The 14,899-nt window shown below is 45.0% G+C and overlaps 1 protein-coding gene across 1 annotated transcript; it reads left to right on the top strand.

The window, feature by feature from the left end:
• The first annotated feature begins 901 nt into the window (after positions 1–901).
• On the top strand, positions 902–2,006 carry LOC142858409 (coiled-coil domain-containing protein 121-like). The gene has a single exon (XM_075987591.1). It carries the CDS (start codon positions 902–904, stop codon positions 1,862–1,864), a length of 963 nt encoding a protein of 320 aa, XP_075843706.1. The 3' UTR covers positions 1,865–2,006.
• The last annotated feature ends 12,893 nt before the right edge of the window (positions 2,007–14,899 follow it).

The raw sequence follows: 14,899 nt of genomic DNA, 5'->3' as shown, positions 1-14,899 counted from the left end.
TGTGTACAAGAGATAAGACGCAGGCATTTACCATAGTCCCCACTTCTTTAATGGTAGAAGATACGTTTTTTTGGTTTCTAGAGTTATTCATAGGCCCCAGGCTTCAAGAACCCAGCAATTTCATCTTCAACACACGATATCAGTTACAGAGTCAGTAGTACCAAGCATTTCCTGAGAATGCACACGAGACAGCCCAGAAGGCACCAGCATCTTGAAGGAATTGAAATTAATGGCAATGCCCCAGTCTGGACTCTCCTCCTGGTCATTTCCACGTGCCACAGTCAGTCTCTCCTGCGCTTGCTCCGGATGTCCCGTTTCCTGTGTGCTGCCATTCTCAACAATACACAGGGAGCTCAAGAAAACTCAACCAGCCCCAGCTCTAGGTCCTGCCATTTATTCTGCAGACCCATCTCCAGCACTGCAGAGATGAACCCGGCTACGGCCCTGCTAATGTGTGAAGAATCTATCCCTTCCACCCTGAAGCTGGGGTGCCGGAGAAGGGCATGCCAGGGCAGATGGCTGAGGCCAACCTGCCAGGTTCTCTAACTCAAAGCAAGTGTAGCAAGGACGGGATATGAGAGGGAGGAGCGGTGGTCCCCAGGAGGGCAATGCCAGAGGGGCTCTCAGTACACGGTTGGCTAGCTTGGAGCCAGGAGCTCTGGGCTCCTAATGAATCCCCAGAGATCAAGGCCATCCCTGGACAGCCTCCGAAGCTGGCTGCTCCGAGTGAGCCTTGCAACTTCCTGGCAGGCTGGGTGTGTAGCCTGGTCGCCTTGACCACCAGAGGGAGAAACCTTGGGAACGTCTGCTTAGGACGCTGTGCCGCTGGGTCCTGGAGTGATACCTACCACCTGGGCTTGCTCCCTTGCCTCTACCCTCCCTGACTTGGGGATTCCAGAGCATGCTTGCCCAGAGCCCTGGAAGTAGCCCTCTGCTCACACCACACCTTACTGTTTTAACTACATTTCTCAAGCCGAAGTTGCTAACGAGGTTGGAGAAACGGGTGAAAAGGAAGACAGTGGTGGCGCTGAAGGAGCTGAGCCAGCAAACCCATGAAACTAAATGCCGGCGGGAAAGGCTGCTGGAGGACAGCAGACAGCTACTGGAGGAGAAATACCATGTGCAGGCTGAAAACCAGCTTTTCCTGGAATACCTGTGTAAGAACAAGGAGCAGTGTGAAAAGAAGCAGGAGGCCCTGCGGAAGCAGTATGCCCAAGAATGTGGCGAAATAGAACAAAGGAGACAGGAACTGGCGTCCAGATATGCCCAGAGAAACGCAGCCCTTCAAGCCCAGCTCCTGCAGGGCAGAAAGACCCAGCAGGATTTACAGCAGCAGCTGCAGGCACTGAAGACTGTTTACACCATAAAGGAGTGGCTGGACAGGAAGATGCAGACCTTGGAGAAGGAGAAAGAGAAAATCCGAGGTGAGACGGCGGCCAAGGACAGGGAAGCACACATCCAGTTTCTGCGGGAAAAGGCCCGGATGGAGAAGGAGCTGGAAGAGTTGCGCTTGATGGAGCTGGGACAGAGCAGCACCAAGGGGCCTAGGAGGGAGTACAGGGCCTTGGCGCTGGCCTGCAAGCAGGCTCATTTGGAGTTCTATGGCCGCCTCCACAGAGAGAACCAGCAGCTACGGAAGGAGCTTCAGCAGCTGAGTCAGGAGTACCGCAAGGTGGAGGCTGTGAGAATCCGCTTAGAGAAGCGGCAGCAGCTTCTGAAGGAGGAGCAGTGGTATGTAGAGGCCTTGATCAGAGGGCGGCAGCAGCTGCAGGCAGGACGTGAGCGCCACCGTGCTCATAATCCATGCCTCAAGGAAGAGCACGCTTCAAAGACCTTGCTGAGCCCCAAATCAAGAACAAATTAAAAGTAACAGCTACCATAACTGACTAAGGAATCTGAGCACTGGAGGTAATCTGTAATCAAAGCATCTGTCATGAAGAATGGAATTGCGCTTTCATGACGGGCAGTTGTCGCAATATCCGGTTGTGCTCCTAGTCTGAGGTCCACATCCAGGCCCTCTGCCCACCTGGGCTGTTGTGGGTTCCAAAGATTTAGAACATTTGGAAAACTTTTTTTTTTAAATTGTTTTTGTTTGTTTGTTTGTTTGTTTGTTTTGAGACAGGGTCTCTTTGTAGCTTTGGAGCCTTCCTGAAACTTGCTCTGTAGACCAGGCTGGCCTCGAACTCACAGAGATCTTCTTGCCTCCCGAGTGCTAGGATTAAGGGCGTGTGCCAACAACACCTGGCTTGGAAGACTTTTTAAAGAGTTGTGCCACACATTTTTATAGCAGCATTTGAAATTCTCAAATTGCCCATTGGCAACATGTATTTTAGTTCAACCACACTTATTTTTTTTCTTAATGTGTACTTTTTAGTCACAAAGTGAGATACATAATTCATATGTTCTATGTATTCTTTTCCCATTTGAAACAGCTAGGAGTCATATTTTAAACTGTAGGGCTTTGCTGTTTGTTGAGAGGGTTGTATCCTTGCATTTGTTGAACTGCGGTCCAGGAGAATGGTCACGTATTTTGTTTGGCAAGGCTCCTGCATGGAAAAATGTGGTTGGCTTTATGGTTCTCAGAAATTGTTGGTAATGAAAATTTTAAAGTAACTTTCTAGAGTTTTCAGCTTTATTCATATGTAAGTGGATTTGTTTAAAATCGGATTAAAAGGGGACTTCACTTTTCAATGTGTCTTATCATGTAACATTGCTGATGAAATGCGTGCTTTTCCATCAGACAGTAAAAACAAAACCTACTCTTGATAATTTCTTCCCCCCCCCAGCTTTATAAATGCAGTATTTCTACGTCTATGTGGTATTTCTATAGAGTATTCATTATGTCTCATCGTATTATTAGCACCTGTTGATGAGGTGATAGAACATTTTCGTGATGAGATGAAATGGGGAAATGACAGAAGCAGCATGGCCCAGAGTTAGGTCACTACATCAGGACCGCTTTAGCACCAACGCTGTCACGTGCCACTGTGCATCTGTCCCCTAGACAGCTAGTGAGTGGGGAACAGGTTGGCAGGATGCACAACACAGAGACATTGAACAAGGAGCATTTGTGACGCTAACAGGGTACGAGATTTCACCGTGCTCCACAGACACATAAGACATATGAGCTATTTCTTTCCAGAATTTTCCATTTGATTTTGGACTGGAGTTGATCATAGAAAATCAAAACAGCAGGCAGGGAAGCCATGGGCAAGAGGAGTTGCCACAGCGCCAACCCAGGTCTGTCCTTCTGCGGTACTGTTTGGAAAGGAGGAACGCGCTAGACCTCACTCCTTTTCTCGTGGAATAAGCATGAGTTCTCCTCGAGTCTGAGGTAACTGTGGGCCTTTGTCCTTTGTGCCTTGAGCAGGGAAGGCCTGGGAAATACAAATACAAGGCCCAGTACTTCCTGTAGGCTCTACAGCGTACCGTTCCACCCCACGAAGAAAACAGCCATGGAAACATAAGGGATGGGGCACGCATGCTACAGTAAGATTCTGTTTACAGGAACAGCCAGTTTACCAAGCTCTGCTCTAGGAGAGTAAAGGTTTTCCCCGCTTGCTTTCCCACTTCCTTCTTGCACCATCAAAACATACATGTGCTGACTGTGAATATACAGGCGTGCAAGCCAGATGATGTTAGCTGTGACTACGCAGGCGTGCAAGCCAGATGTTAGCTGTGAATGTGCAGGCATGCAAGCCAGATGTTAGCGGAAGTACCGAGATGACAGTGAAACCACACTGGGGCAAACCTCTGGAGAGGTGAAGGCGCCTCCTCTACTCCAGGGGTTAGGGATCTTCTTGCTCCGCTTTTTCCATATCTATGTTCTATACCAGCCAGCCAGACCCTAAGCCCCTTTCCCTAACTGTGAGCTCTCATACAACATACACACAGACCCATCCAAACATACAATAAACATGAGGCAGACACCCTCCAAGAAAAATGAATTCTAGGCTTACATTGAAACAACCCAATCTACTCCATATTGAACACATGCTCTTCGCTCTTAGAATTCTGTGGCTTCTTTCTCTGTAAGTTCTAGTCTCCCACCATACTGCTTAGCTTCCTGTCATCTAGTAATTTCTGTCATCTCGTTAGGCAGAACAATTGAACCGTTATCTCCCTGCATCCTTGTGCTTCTCTTACACAGCTGCTGGGAGACCACTTCCTCATTCTCCCCCTCGCTGCTGCAAGTGAGGGGGGAGGGGGCAGTTCCCGTTACCATTCACCTGAAACAACCCTCTCTCAACTCAAAAGCAAATTTTTGGTTTTACTTTTACAAAGCCTTTTTTCTACCATAACTTAATTTAAATCTGTTTGTTAAGAATTTTTGTTGTTTTGTTTTCTAAGCTCTAGAGTAAACAGGAAGAGTTATTTAAAAAAACAAAGAGGGAAGGCAACGTTGTAGCAATCACTGAGCAAGGCAGAGAGGATGGTGGTGAGGAGGACATCAGTAAGCAAGAACACTGTCCATTTTCCTAAGATGCCATCAGGCCATCATTGTCCGTGGTGCCAGTGGCCCCTGCCCGGGGGGGGGGGGGTGTTTGTTCTAGAACAGATGCGGAAGAGTGGAGCCCACAGTGCTGACAAGAGCAGTCCCGTCAGACTAAATACATTCCTTGAGCAATTTCCCTGATGAGACAATGTATACCATTCTCAAAGCAACATTTTACAGAAACTCAAAACCAAAACCAGATGCCCACTCTGTGTTGTCAAACACTTCTCAGCCAGAAATTACTCAGGCAGAATTGCTACCGGGATATTCAAGAGGGGAGGAGAAGGAGATTACTGCTTTACTGCTCTGTGGAATCTCTGGTACTGTAACAAATAACCAAGACAAGCAATTTAGGAAGAGAAAGGGGCTGATGTGGCTCATGGTTTCGGAGACTGTTTTCTGTAATGCCTTAGCCCCATTGCTTTTCAGCCAGCTTGCATCATGAAGGAAGAACGAGGCACAAGAAATGTACTCTGAAGACTGAGACAGGATAAGGAAGAAGCTGAGGTCCCTCTGTCCCCTGCAAGCCTCCCCTCCTCCCAGTGACATCTTTAAAAGGTCCCTTGCTTCTCTTAGGTCTATGGTCTAGAGACCAAGGCTTCGATACATGGCATGCGTGGTCACTGGTTATGTCACTTGATGCCTGCCACTTTCTCAGTGCCAACTAAGGAAGCCCTGCCTGAGGCACCGGTGAGGGATAACTGGCCTCTGCCCATCCAACCTCCACACCCAGAAATTTTGCCCTGCCTGTTATTAGAAAGAATTCTGTGCAAGTTTTCTGTTTCAGTTTCCTCAGGGAAACTTTCACACCCTCTGCCTTCAGTGCCTAGAGGAAGATGCTAGACCACCCTGGGAGACACACCCTTCTTCCCTGCAGGGAGGCAGAGCCTGGTGATAAAGCAGAACCAGAAAGCCAAGCACAGACTGACTTAAAGGGATGCTGGGCTCTCAGCCAGAGACAAAGCCTGTGAGGGACCAGTCAGTCTATTTTCTGGCTCTGACATGCCACAGATTAACTCCACAGTCAGAGTCCCCATAGGAATTGTCCTGTTGCTTTATTTTGGTCAGGTGCCATGCCAGAAGGCAAGAAGTCCGGGAGAGTGACTGTCAGGGTGTCAGGGCTTCTGAGCTGACACTTGGGTGTCCCTCTGAATTGAGAGGTTTCAGAAGATGGATTTATGAAAATGTAATAAATTAAATGTCCATCAAAACACCATGTAACCACTTATGGTTTTTCTTACCCTCAGCTCTAGCTCTTCTGCTGTCCTTTTGAGAATAAAATTGAAAAAAATTTAAATTTAATTTGCATATTAAATTGTGCAGTAAAAACTTGGAGGAAACCACACACACCAGGGGACTCCAAGAATGAACTCTAGTTATTTCCAGGAAATCTTACCATTTTGAAAGTTAGGGCTCAAGGCCAGAAGATGCAGAGTTCACCCTTCCACCATTGGGTTCCTAGAATCTGGAAGAGGGAAAGTTCACGTTTAAAGTCAAATAGACTCAGTGTGGTGGTTGGAAAGAAAGTGTCCTCCCAGAGGCAGTGGCACCACTTGGAGGTGTGACTTTGTTGGAGTAGGGATGGCCTTGTTGGAGGAAGTGTGTCACTGTGGAGGTGGGTGTTGAGGTCTCATATATACTTAAGATACTGCCCAGTGTTTCAGACCACTTCCTGCTGCCTACAAGATGTAGAACTCTCATCTCCTTCTCCAGAACCATGTCTGCCTGCATGCTGCCGTGTGCCACCATGATGATAATAGACTGAGCCTCTGAACTGTAAGCCACCCCAATTAAATGTTTTCCTTTATAAGAGTTGCCGAGGTCATGGTGTCTCTTCACAACAATAGAAACCCTATCAAAGAGCACGCGGGGTACACAATTTTGGGGTACACGTTTTGGTCCTTTCCCTCTAAATCTCATATCAGTTATTTAATATTTCCCAGCCTCTAGTCTCTCATTTGCAAAATAGTAAAATTGCTCAAAGTTAAATAAGATAATGCATGTAAAGTAGCAGGCAAATTGTTGTTTAATAGATGTTCCCCGTCTTCCCTCTATGGAGTTAAGATAAATAAGATTCCTATTTGTGCAATAAGCTAGCTTGCATATATTGGTATAATCTTACATATTAAAAACTATTTTATGCAAGCCTTCTAAATACTGCTATGAAAAAGCACCTATAATAATTTTAATAAGAATCTTAAATGAAATTATTTTGTTACAAAGAGCTTTTGTTTTAAATAGATAGCATAAAAGCTGCCAAAAAGGATTTTATTAGGGCTAAGTAACTGATAGCATTTGATTTCTGAGCTTGAAGAGATAGAGGTAAATTGGTTTTTGTAAGACCGTGTGCCTGTCATTAGGTTAAGTGTTTGATGTTAAATTTTTACCATGCCATTTTACCAATATGGAAATAAGAGGCTAAGGGATATTAAAATATGCCATCCCGTAGTAGATGTCCATCAAACGTGAAAGTACACTCAAACTACATCCATAAACTTCTCTTTTTTGCCTTGGTTGTGGACGTCATACAAAACACAATGGGTTTGACAACGCACAACAGGTAAGCCAGTGGCCTTAGTTGGGTGGCCTGTCCCCATTTCACAGACCTTACCGGTAAGGAGAACGTGAGTCCCAAGGAGTCAGAGGCTGCTACAGTACAACAGTGTGTGTAATCTGTATGGCATCTGATCCTCTGTGGGAAGTCCTTCTATATATGGGTTGCTTTTATTGGTTACTGAATAAAGCTATTTGGGCCAGTGGCTTAGAAGAGTAGAGTAGGGTGGGAATTCCAAGCAGAGATAGAGGAGAGAGGAGGCAGAGTCAGAGAGAAGCCATGTAGCCACCACCAGAGACAGAGGCTTCCACCCGAGCCTGCCAGAACTTTGCCTGTAGGCCACGACCTCATGGTGATGCACAGATTAATGGAGATGGGTTAGTTTAGGATAGAATAGCTAGCTAGCAATACACTTAAGCTACTGGCCAAACAGTATTGCAAATAATATAGTTTCTGAGTGATTATTTTGGGTCTAAGTGGCCAGGAATGAATGAGCAGCCTCCACCAACAATCCTCTTATTTTCCCAGGCCCATGGTGGAGAAGAGGTAACAGAGGGGAACAACAAAGAGAGACACCACGCAACATGGATGCAACCCCTCTGAGGACCAAGTTTGTACGCAGCATGGATGTAACCCATCTGAGGACCACGTTTGTACGCAGCATGGATATAACCCCTCTGAGGACCACGTTTGTACGCAGCATGGATGTAACCCCTCTGAGGACCACGTTTGTACGCAGCATGGGTGTAACCCATCTGAGGACCACGTTTGTACGCAGCATGGATATAACCCCTCTGAGGACCACGTTTGTACGCAGCATGGATGTAACCCCTCTGAGGACCACGTTTGTACGCAGCATGGGTGTAACCCCTCTGAGGACCACGTTTGTACGCAGCATGGATGTAACCCATCTGAGGACCACGTTTGTACGCAGCATGGGTGTAACCCATCTGAGGACCACGTTTGTACGCAGCATGGGTGTAACCCCTCTGAGGACCACGTTTGTACGCAGCATGGATGTAACCCCTCTGAGGACCACGTTTGTACGCAGCATGGATGTAACCCCTCTGAGGACCACGTTTGTACGCAGCATGGATATAACCCCTCTGATATGTTTGTTGTAAGAACACCTCTGGGAACTTGCCATCCTCCCTCCAAGAGAGCTATAGTCATCATCACTCTGAAAGGTAAAGAAGTCTTCCTAAGCAGAGGGAAATCTGGCTTTCTCCTGTCCTGCCTGGCTTGAACATAAATGGATTTACGTAAACTAGACATCAAGACCCATATGTGAATAAAAACTGAGAGACCCAGAGACTGTCTTGATTCCCAAACCATAATGAGATGGTAATACACCAACCTTGTTTGTTTTCTCTGCCTTCATTAAACACATGTCTCCTCATTTATGTGCTCATTCAAAATTAATCCACTGACCGAAGACGAAATCATCAGAGTCTCTGGTCCCCACTGGAGGAATCTTTCAAGTAAGTAGCAGATGCCATGTGGAGCTAAGGATGTGAGGGCCTGAAGATGGCTCCTTGGGAGATGGATGATCTCAGGCACAAAGACTTTTCCATTCCCATGACAATAATTAAGTCTGCTTCTTTACTAAACAATATTGAATGTTTTGCTACATATTAAAATGGCATATATTTACTATAAAATTGTTTGAACTCATGCAAACATTTTTAGAAGAGTTAATCACTGCTATGGTTTGGGTGACTGGCCTTCACAGATCATTTTTGTCACCACCAAAGGGAGGTGGAACCCAATAGCCGGGTGAGGTAGCACATGCCAGTAATCCCAGGATTCAGGAGGTAAAGGCAGAGGATCATGAGTCAGTTTGAGGGCTACACAGCAAAAGCCCAGTTTCATTCATATATACATATATATCCTTGTAGTTTGAATCAGATGTCCCCCATATTTGGGGGCATTTGAAACTTGATCTCCAGAAAGTACAACTGTTTGGGTAGGCTTAGGGGGTGTGGTTTTTCTGGAAGAAGTACATCACTGGTGGCCAAGGCTGGGGGTGAGGCGGTCGGGGGCTGCTTTGGCCATTGCCAGCTCCACCTCTCTCACTACCTGCTTGTGGTTTTAAGATATGAGCTCCCCATTGGTGCTCCAGCACCAACAATAGCGATCACAGCATCTCCATTGTGATGGTGATGGACTCTCTCCCTCTGGAACAGGAAGCCCAAATAAACCCTTCCTTCCATCCCTTCCCTAAGCTGCCTTGGTCATGGTGTTCTATCAGAAAGCAGAAAGTGACTAAGACAGACCTACTGGAAAGACTTTGGGTCACTGGAGGCATGTCTCCAAAGGCAACTGTAGTATCATAGTCTTTTTAATATATATTTTCTGCTTCCTGGTCTGATGTGAGCTATTTGACCAATCATGTTCTCTTGCCATGTTGTGCTTCCTTGCCATGGGCCCCAAAACAAGGCCAATGGATTATGCCTTGGAACCTTCCAAACTATGACCAGAATGCCTCCTTTATGTTTTAAGGCTGATCATCACAGGTAGGCGTTTTGGTGATGCTAGCATAGGTGGACCATCATTGAGCCACCCAGACAAAATCACTGCTAACTTTCTGGGTTTTCTTGTTAAGTGAACTTAGAGTTACAACGTATCTGTGGGAACTTTGCGTTTCTCTCTTTTACTTAACTGCAGTCTTGGTGTTTATGGGAACTTGATTTACTGATGTTTTGCCACTGGACATTGTTTATAATAATACAAAAGCACTTTTAATAGCCACACATTCATTTATGATATATATATATATATATATATATATATATATATATATATATATATATATAAATAAAGCAATTTGCTTGGCCAGCCCTTCTTATCCTATGGTTTTGATTTTCACTGTGATACATAACTCTGTGACCAGCATTCATTTCACACTTCTTTCTGCATACCTCTGTTTCATTATGACTAATTGACAGGAGCAAGATTATTAAATTAGAGGGTAGATTGCTAAGCTGCCCTCTGGAAGCACTGAACTATTTCACAAGCTACATAGAGAGCACAGAGAGGTAGACGATAATAGAGAGACGGGTAGGATGGGGAAAAGGAGGATGAGACAGAAATGTTGGGTAGACAGCACACAGCTGAACTAGGCATGATGAACCCTGAACCTTGTTTCTCTTCAAGCACTCGTCAGTGAAGGTGCTGGCTAGTTTTATTCATTTGGTTTCCGGGAACAGATGCCCGCTAATCAGTGTTTCTGAGTCTTCCACTGTGACTGCCTGAGTTTGAATAAATGTGCCCTGAAGGCCCGTGTGCCAAAGGCTTGGTGCTCTAGAATGGTGCTACTAGGAGGTGGGATAGAGGTTTTAAGTGGAAGGGGACCATAAATGGCAGCTCTTAGGTCAATGTGGCCCTACCCTCCAAGGGGCTTGTGGGATTCCAGTCTCTTCCTCTTGTTCTTTTCCTGGTTGATGAGAGCAATTTTCTTTCAGCGTGTACTCACCCATGATGCATTGCATCTTCAGAGAGCAAAATCTGTGATACTGCTCCATCATGAACCTTCAGAACTCTGAGGCAAATAAAACTGCTCTTCATCAATTATATCAGCCAGCTCAATAGTGATAGAAATCTGACAAACTGGGGGTGGGGAAGGGGCTCCCATCTGAATTCTCAGAGAGTCTAACAATATAGGAAGTTGCAAGTCAAGCCTTTGGTTTTAGAACCTAAATGATTTTTTCCTCTTTTGAAAAGGTTCCCAGATGCTGGGAGATGCCATAGCTTTGGAAATATGGCCGAAAATCAGTCATTAAAGCATTTTCAAATTACAAAAGACCCAGGCTTCCCTTCTTTTTCCTTCACTAAATTTTTATTCTTTTTTTTTAAAATATCCCATACTGCACTTCCAAACACTGAAGACAGAGAAGATAGTGTTAGAGATAAGCCAAGAGCAGGCTTCACAAACACAGCCACTGGCAACATTCTTTCCCTTCTGGGCTTTTATTTATGTGTGTGGCATTTTTCCATCTGGACTGGGGAGATGGCTCGGTGGTTAAGAGCACTGCCTGCTCTTCCAGAGGTCCTGAGTTCAATTCCCAGCAACCACATGGTGGCTCACAACCATCTATAATGCTAGATACTCATATCCAAGTGTCTGGAAAAAATGGTGGAAGCTAACAAGCTTACTAAACAAACAGCTGAATCAATATTTTTAAATTATAATATTCCTAACTACTATGGAGGAGACAGAAAGGGTTACGAAGGTTCATAGCCCTGGTGAAAAGATAAATGATGTTTATTGCCTTAAGAAATAACACACCATATTACTCAATTAAATAAAACAACTGAAATATAAAGAAGTGATGAACTCAGCTGAATGTGAGGTCTCATACCTAGCCTAGCACCGCAGAGGTTGAGAGACTCTTGAGTTTAAGGTAAGCCTGGGCTAAACAGATCTGTCTCAAACTCCCAAAATCAATCTCTCTCTCTCTCTCTCTCTCTCTCTCTCTCTCTCTCTCTCTCTCTCTCACACACACACACACACACACACACACACACACACACAAGTGGGGAAAGCAAAGTCTTTGACATATTCTGTAACTCTGAGTCTTTTTTATAACTAACAATTTTGCAGTTTTCTGCAAATACATTGTTCAGTCTTCATTGTTAAGGTTATTTGTAGCCATTTCATAACTACTGCAATTGTGATCTGGCCTCGGGTTTTATTGTATTTTATAACTTGTTTTTAATGTTAGAAAAGCAGGCTATTGATCTTTATGTAAGTACTTAGGCATTCAGTTACTCTATTGAGCTCATTAATTCTTATATATTTTTTTCTATGTTATTTCTTAGAGTTTTCGGCAGCTATAATCTCATCTGCACAAAATAGTAGCTTTCTTCTCTGTGGCATTATCTTTGCTTCTTTCTATTCTATTTTTATAAAGTTGGACAGAATGTTAGGAAACTAAATGACAATGCGGTTGTGAGCACCTTGGCTGCACCTGGCTTGATGAAAAGGCTCATGTTTAAGCATGATATTTTTTAATCAGGTTAAGAAACTTGCCATCTAGTCCTGATTTTTAAGGAGCTTTTTATTAGGAACAGATGTTGAACTTGATCATTTCTGCAATCCCGTATGTGTCTCCTTAATCTCTTACATAATGCGGTCATTACTCCTTAAGGTTATTAGCAGCTGCACTGGCCACATTTGGTCCTGCTGTTTGCCGGTTCTTTCTTTTCAGTGCTGCAACATCCCCTGTGCCCTGCTAGCATCCAGCAGCCATGGAGAGGAAGAACAGAAACAGAGTTTCAGACTCCAGAGGTGGGGGCTGGAAGAGCTCAGGAGTCTAGACGTTTGCTCCACAATCAGAGGGAGCAGAGTCCAGAGCTCAGCACCCACGTGACAAGCCAGGCCTCACTGCAAACGCCTGCATCCCCAGCTCCTGGTAGGACAGGAACAAAAGGATCACCGGGGCTGGCTCTCATACTAGCCAAGAAGATGGAAACCATAGGTGTGGAGAGAGACCCTGCCTCAAAGGAACAGGCAGGAAGTGATGGAGGCAGACATCTGATGCTTCTCTTTGCCTGTTTGCTCTCACTCTCGCTGACAAGTCCATCCCTTCACTGGCCTTAGAGCCTACTACTTCTGGATTCTGCTGTATGCTAGAGACCAGCTGGGATAGCCAGCCTTGATGGACTACAGGATTTTCAGACCTTCTGTTGGTAGACAGCCATTGTTGGACTAGCTAAAGACCTGTAAGCCATTTTAATAAATCCCTTTTATATATCCTGATTCACTAATTGTGGGAGGCAATGGATTTGGTACTCTGTATAAGGATGATGATGCAGGTTGTACGCTACTAGCATCTCTAGATAAACTGACAAAGGAAAAGAATGCTCTCCATGATGAAATTAGCAAACTTCCAACATCGCAAAACACGGTGAAGGACAACAATGACCTCAGTGATTAAACTGACTGGCTCCAGGTGTGCATAACAAGGGTTTCTAAGTGCCTGGGTTAGGGTTACATTTGCTATGATGAAACTCAATGGCCAAGAACAACTTGGGGAGGAAAGTATTTATTTGGCTAACACTTCCACTTTTTAGTCTATAGTCAGGACAGGAGCTAACAGGGCAGGCTCCTGGAGGCAGGAGCTGATGCAGAGGCCATGGAAAGGTGTTGCTTACCAACTTGCTCCTCATGGCTTATCTAGTCTGCTTTCTTATAGAACCCAGGACCACCCGCCCAGGGGTGGCACCACCTACAATGGTCTAGACCCTTCACCACCAATTGTTAATTAAGAAAATGCCTTACAGCCTTAGCCTTGCCTACAGTCTGATCTTGTGGGGTTTTTTTCTTAATTGAAGTTCTTTCCTCTCAGATAACTCTAGCTTGTGTCAAGTTGACATAAAACTTTCCAGAACAGCTTTGGAAGAGAATCTTCTCTCCAGGAGCCACAGAGCTCAAGTTGAGGAAAGCCAGACTGAAGCCCTCATTATAAGATTGGCTGAATTACAAAGGAAGCTCAAGTCCCAGTGAGGGTGTTGGCAGTTAAAGGATAGGCATTAATTAGCAAAGAATGCAATCCCTGTACTTGGGGTGGAGATGTGTGGGAGGACCCTATTGAGGCTGAAAACTTTGAACCTCAGATTCTCAAGGGGTTATCTCACCCAAGGAAGTAGTCTCTCTGCCCTCAGCAGAAGATGGGCTCCCACCCCATCCCCTAAAATAGTTGCCTTTTCTGGTTTTGATCTGGCAAATTAAGCCTTGTCTGCTAAACCAGCAGTAACTTTCACCGAAGAAGACACCAGGCAAGACAATAGTGACATCCCCCTTGGGGCCCACCAATAGTTGCCTCTGGACCTATAACCAGATATAAGTCTAAGCAAGTTCCTAGAGGGCAGGTAGAAGTGTAGCCTACGAGGAGGCATGTTACCCCACTAAAGAGCATAATGAGTTTGCTAATTCATTCAAGCAGAAGTCTGGGGAGTGTGTGTTAGAAGGGTTTTAAAGATGAGGGACAATGGCAGAAAGAGCATAAACCTGGATCAGGCTGAACTTATTGATAGGGGCCCACTGAGTGGAAATTCTAGATTTAATATGGAAGCTCTCCCAGTTAAACAAGGTGTCAAAGATTTGTTTGAATGGTTGGCTAAAGCATTTGTCGAGAGATGGCCTACTGAGGAGGTGGAGATGCCTGATAGCCCTTGGCTTAGTTGTTGATGAAGGGATTTTTAAGGCTCAGGGAAATTGCAATGCTGGAGTGTATACACTGTGTAAACCTACTCCTCCCCAATGGGAAGGCCCAGAAGACACACCCTTCACTAATCCTATAAGAAACAAAATGGTGAGGGGAGCCAACACATTGGGAGAGCTTTGTTACCACTCTTTTCCTTGTGCCAGATCTTAGAGTTGGAGACAGTAATGCTCTGTTGGATAAATTTAATTGGGTCCCAAAGCAAGCACAGAATCACCAAAGGCCTGCTGGCTGTAGTTATCATAATGGTCAGCGTAGGCAAAGCAGTGTCCATAATGGCCTGGTCCACAATGGACAAGCACAGGCAAAGTGATTTTATGGTGGTATGACTCATATGGATCTTTGGTACTGGCCAATCAATGATGGTGTTTCCCAGCATAAAATAGATAAGAGGCCTACTGTATTTTTGTTTGATGTGTATAAGCAGAAAAATTCTCAAACAAATGAAAGAAAGACTCAGCTGGATAGTGGTAAAAGAGAATCTCAGTTCATGAACCAATTTCCAGATCTAAGCCAGTTTACAGGCCCAGAACCCCTTGAGTGAAGGGATGGCCAGGTTCCCCTGAGAAAGGACCTTGATAAATACCTGAACATTTTACTGTTAGCATTTCTCCAGTCCTTCTC

The sequence above is a fragment of the Microtus pennsylvanicus genome, chromosome 10 (assembly GCF_037038515.1).
Source record: "Microtus pennsylvanicus isolate mMicPen1 chromosome 10, mMicPen1.hap1, whole genome shotgun sequence".
Taxonomy (NCBI): domain Eukaryota; kingdom Metazoa; phylum Chordata; class Mammalia; order Rodentia; family Cricetidae; genus Microtus; species Microtus pennsylvanicus.
This window is presented reverse-complemented; position numbering and strand designations above follow the sequence as displayed.

Bases quoted from the DNA above. Each gene is read 5' to 3' on its own strand.
- LOC142858409 (XM_075987591.1), top strand. From the start codon at position 902: ATGCTTGCCCAGAGCCCTGGAAGTAGCCCTCTGCTCACACCACACCTT.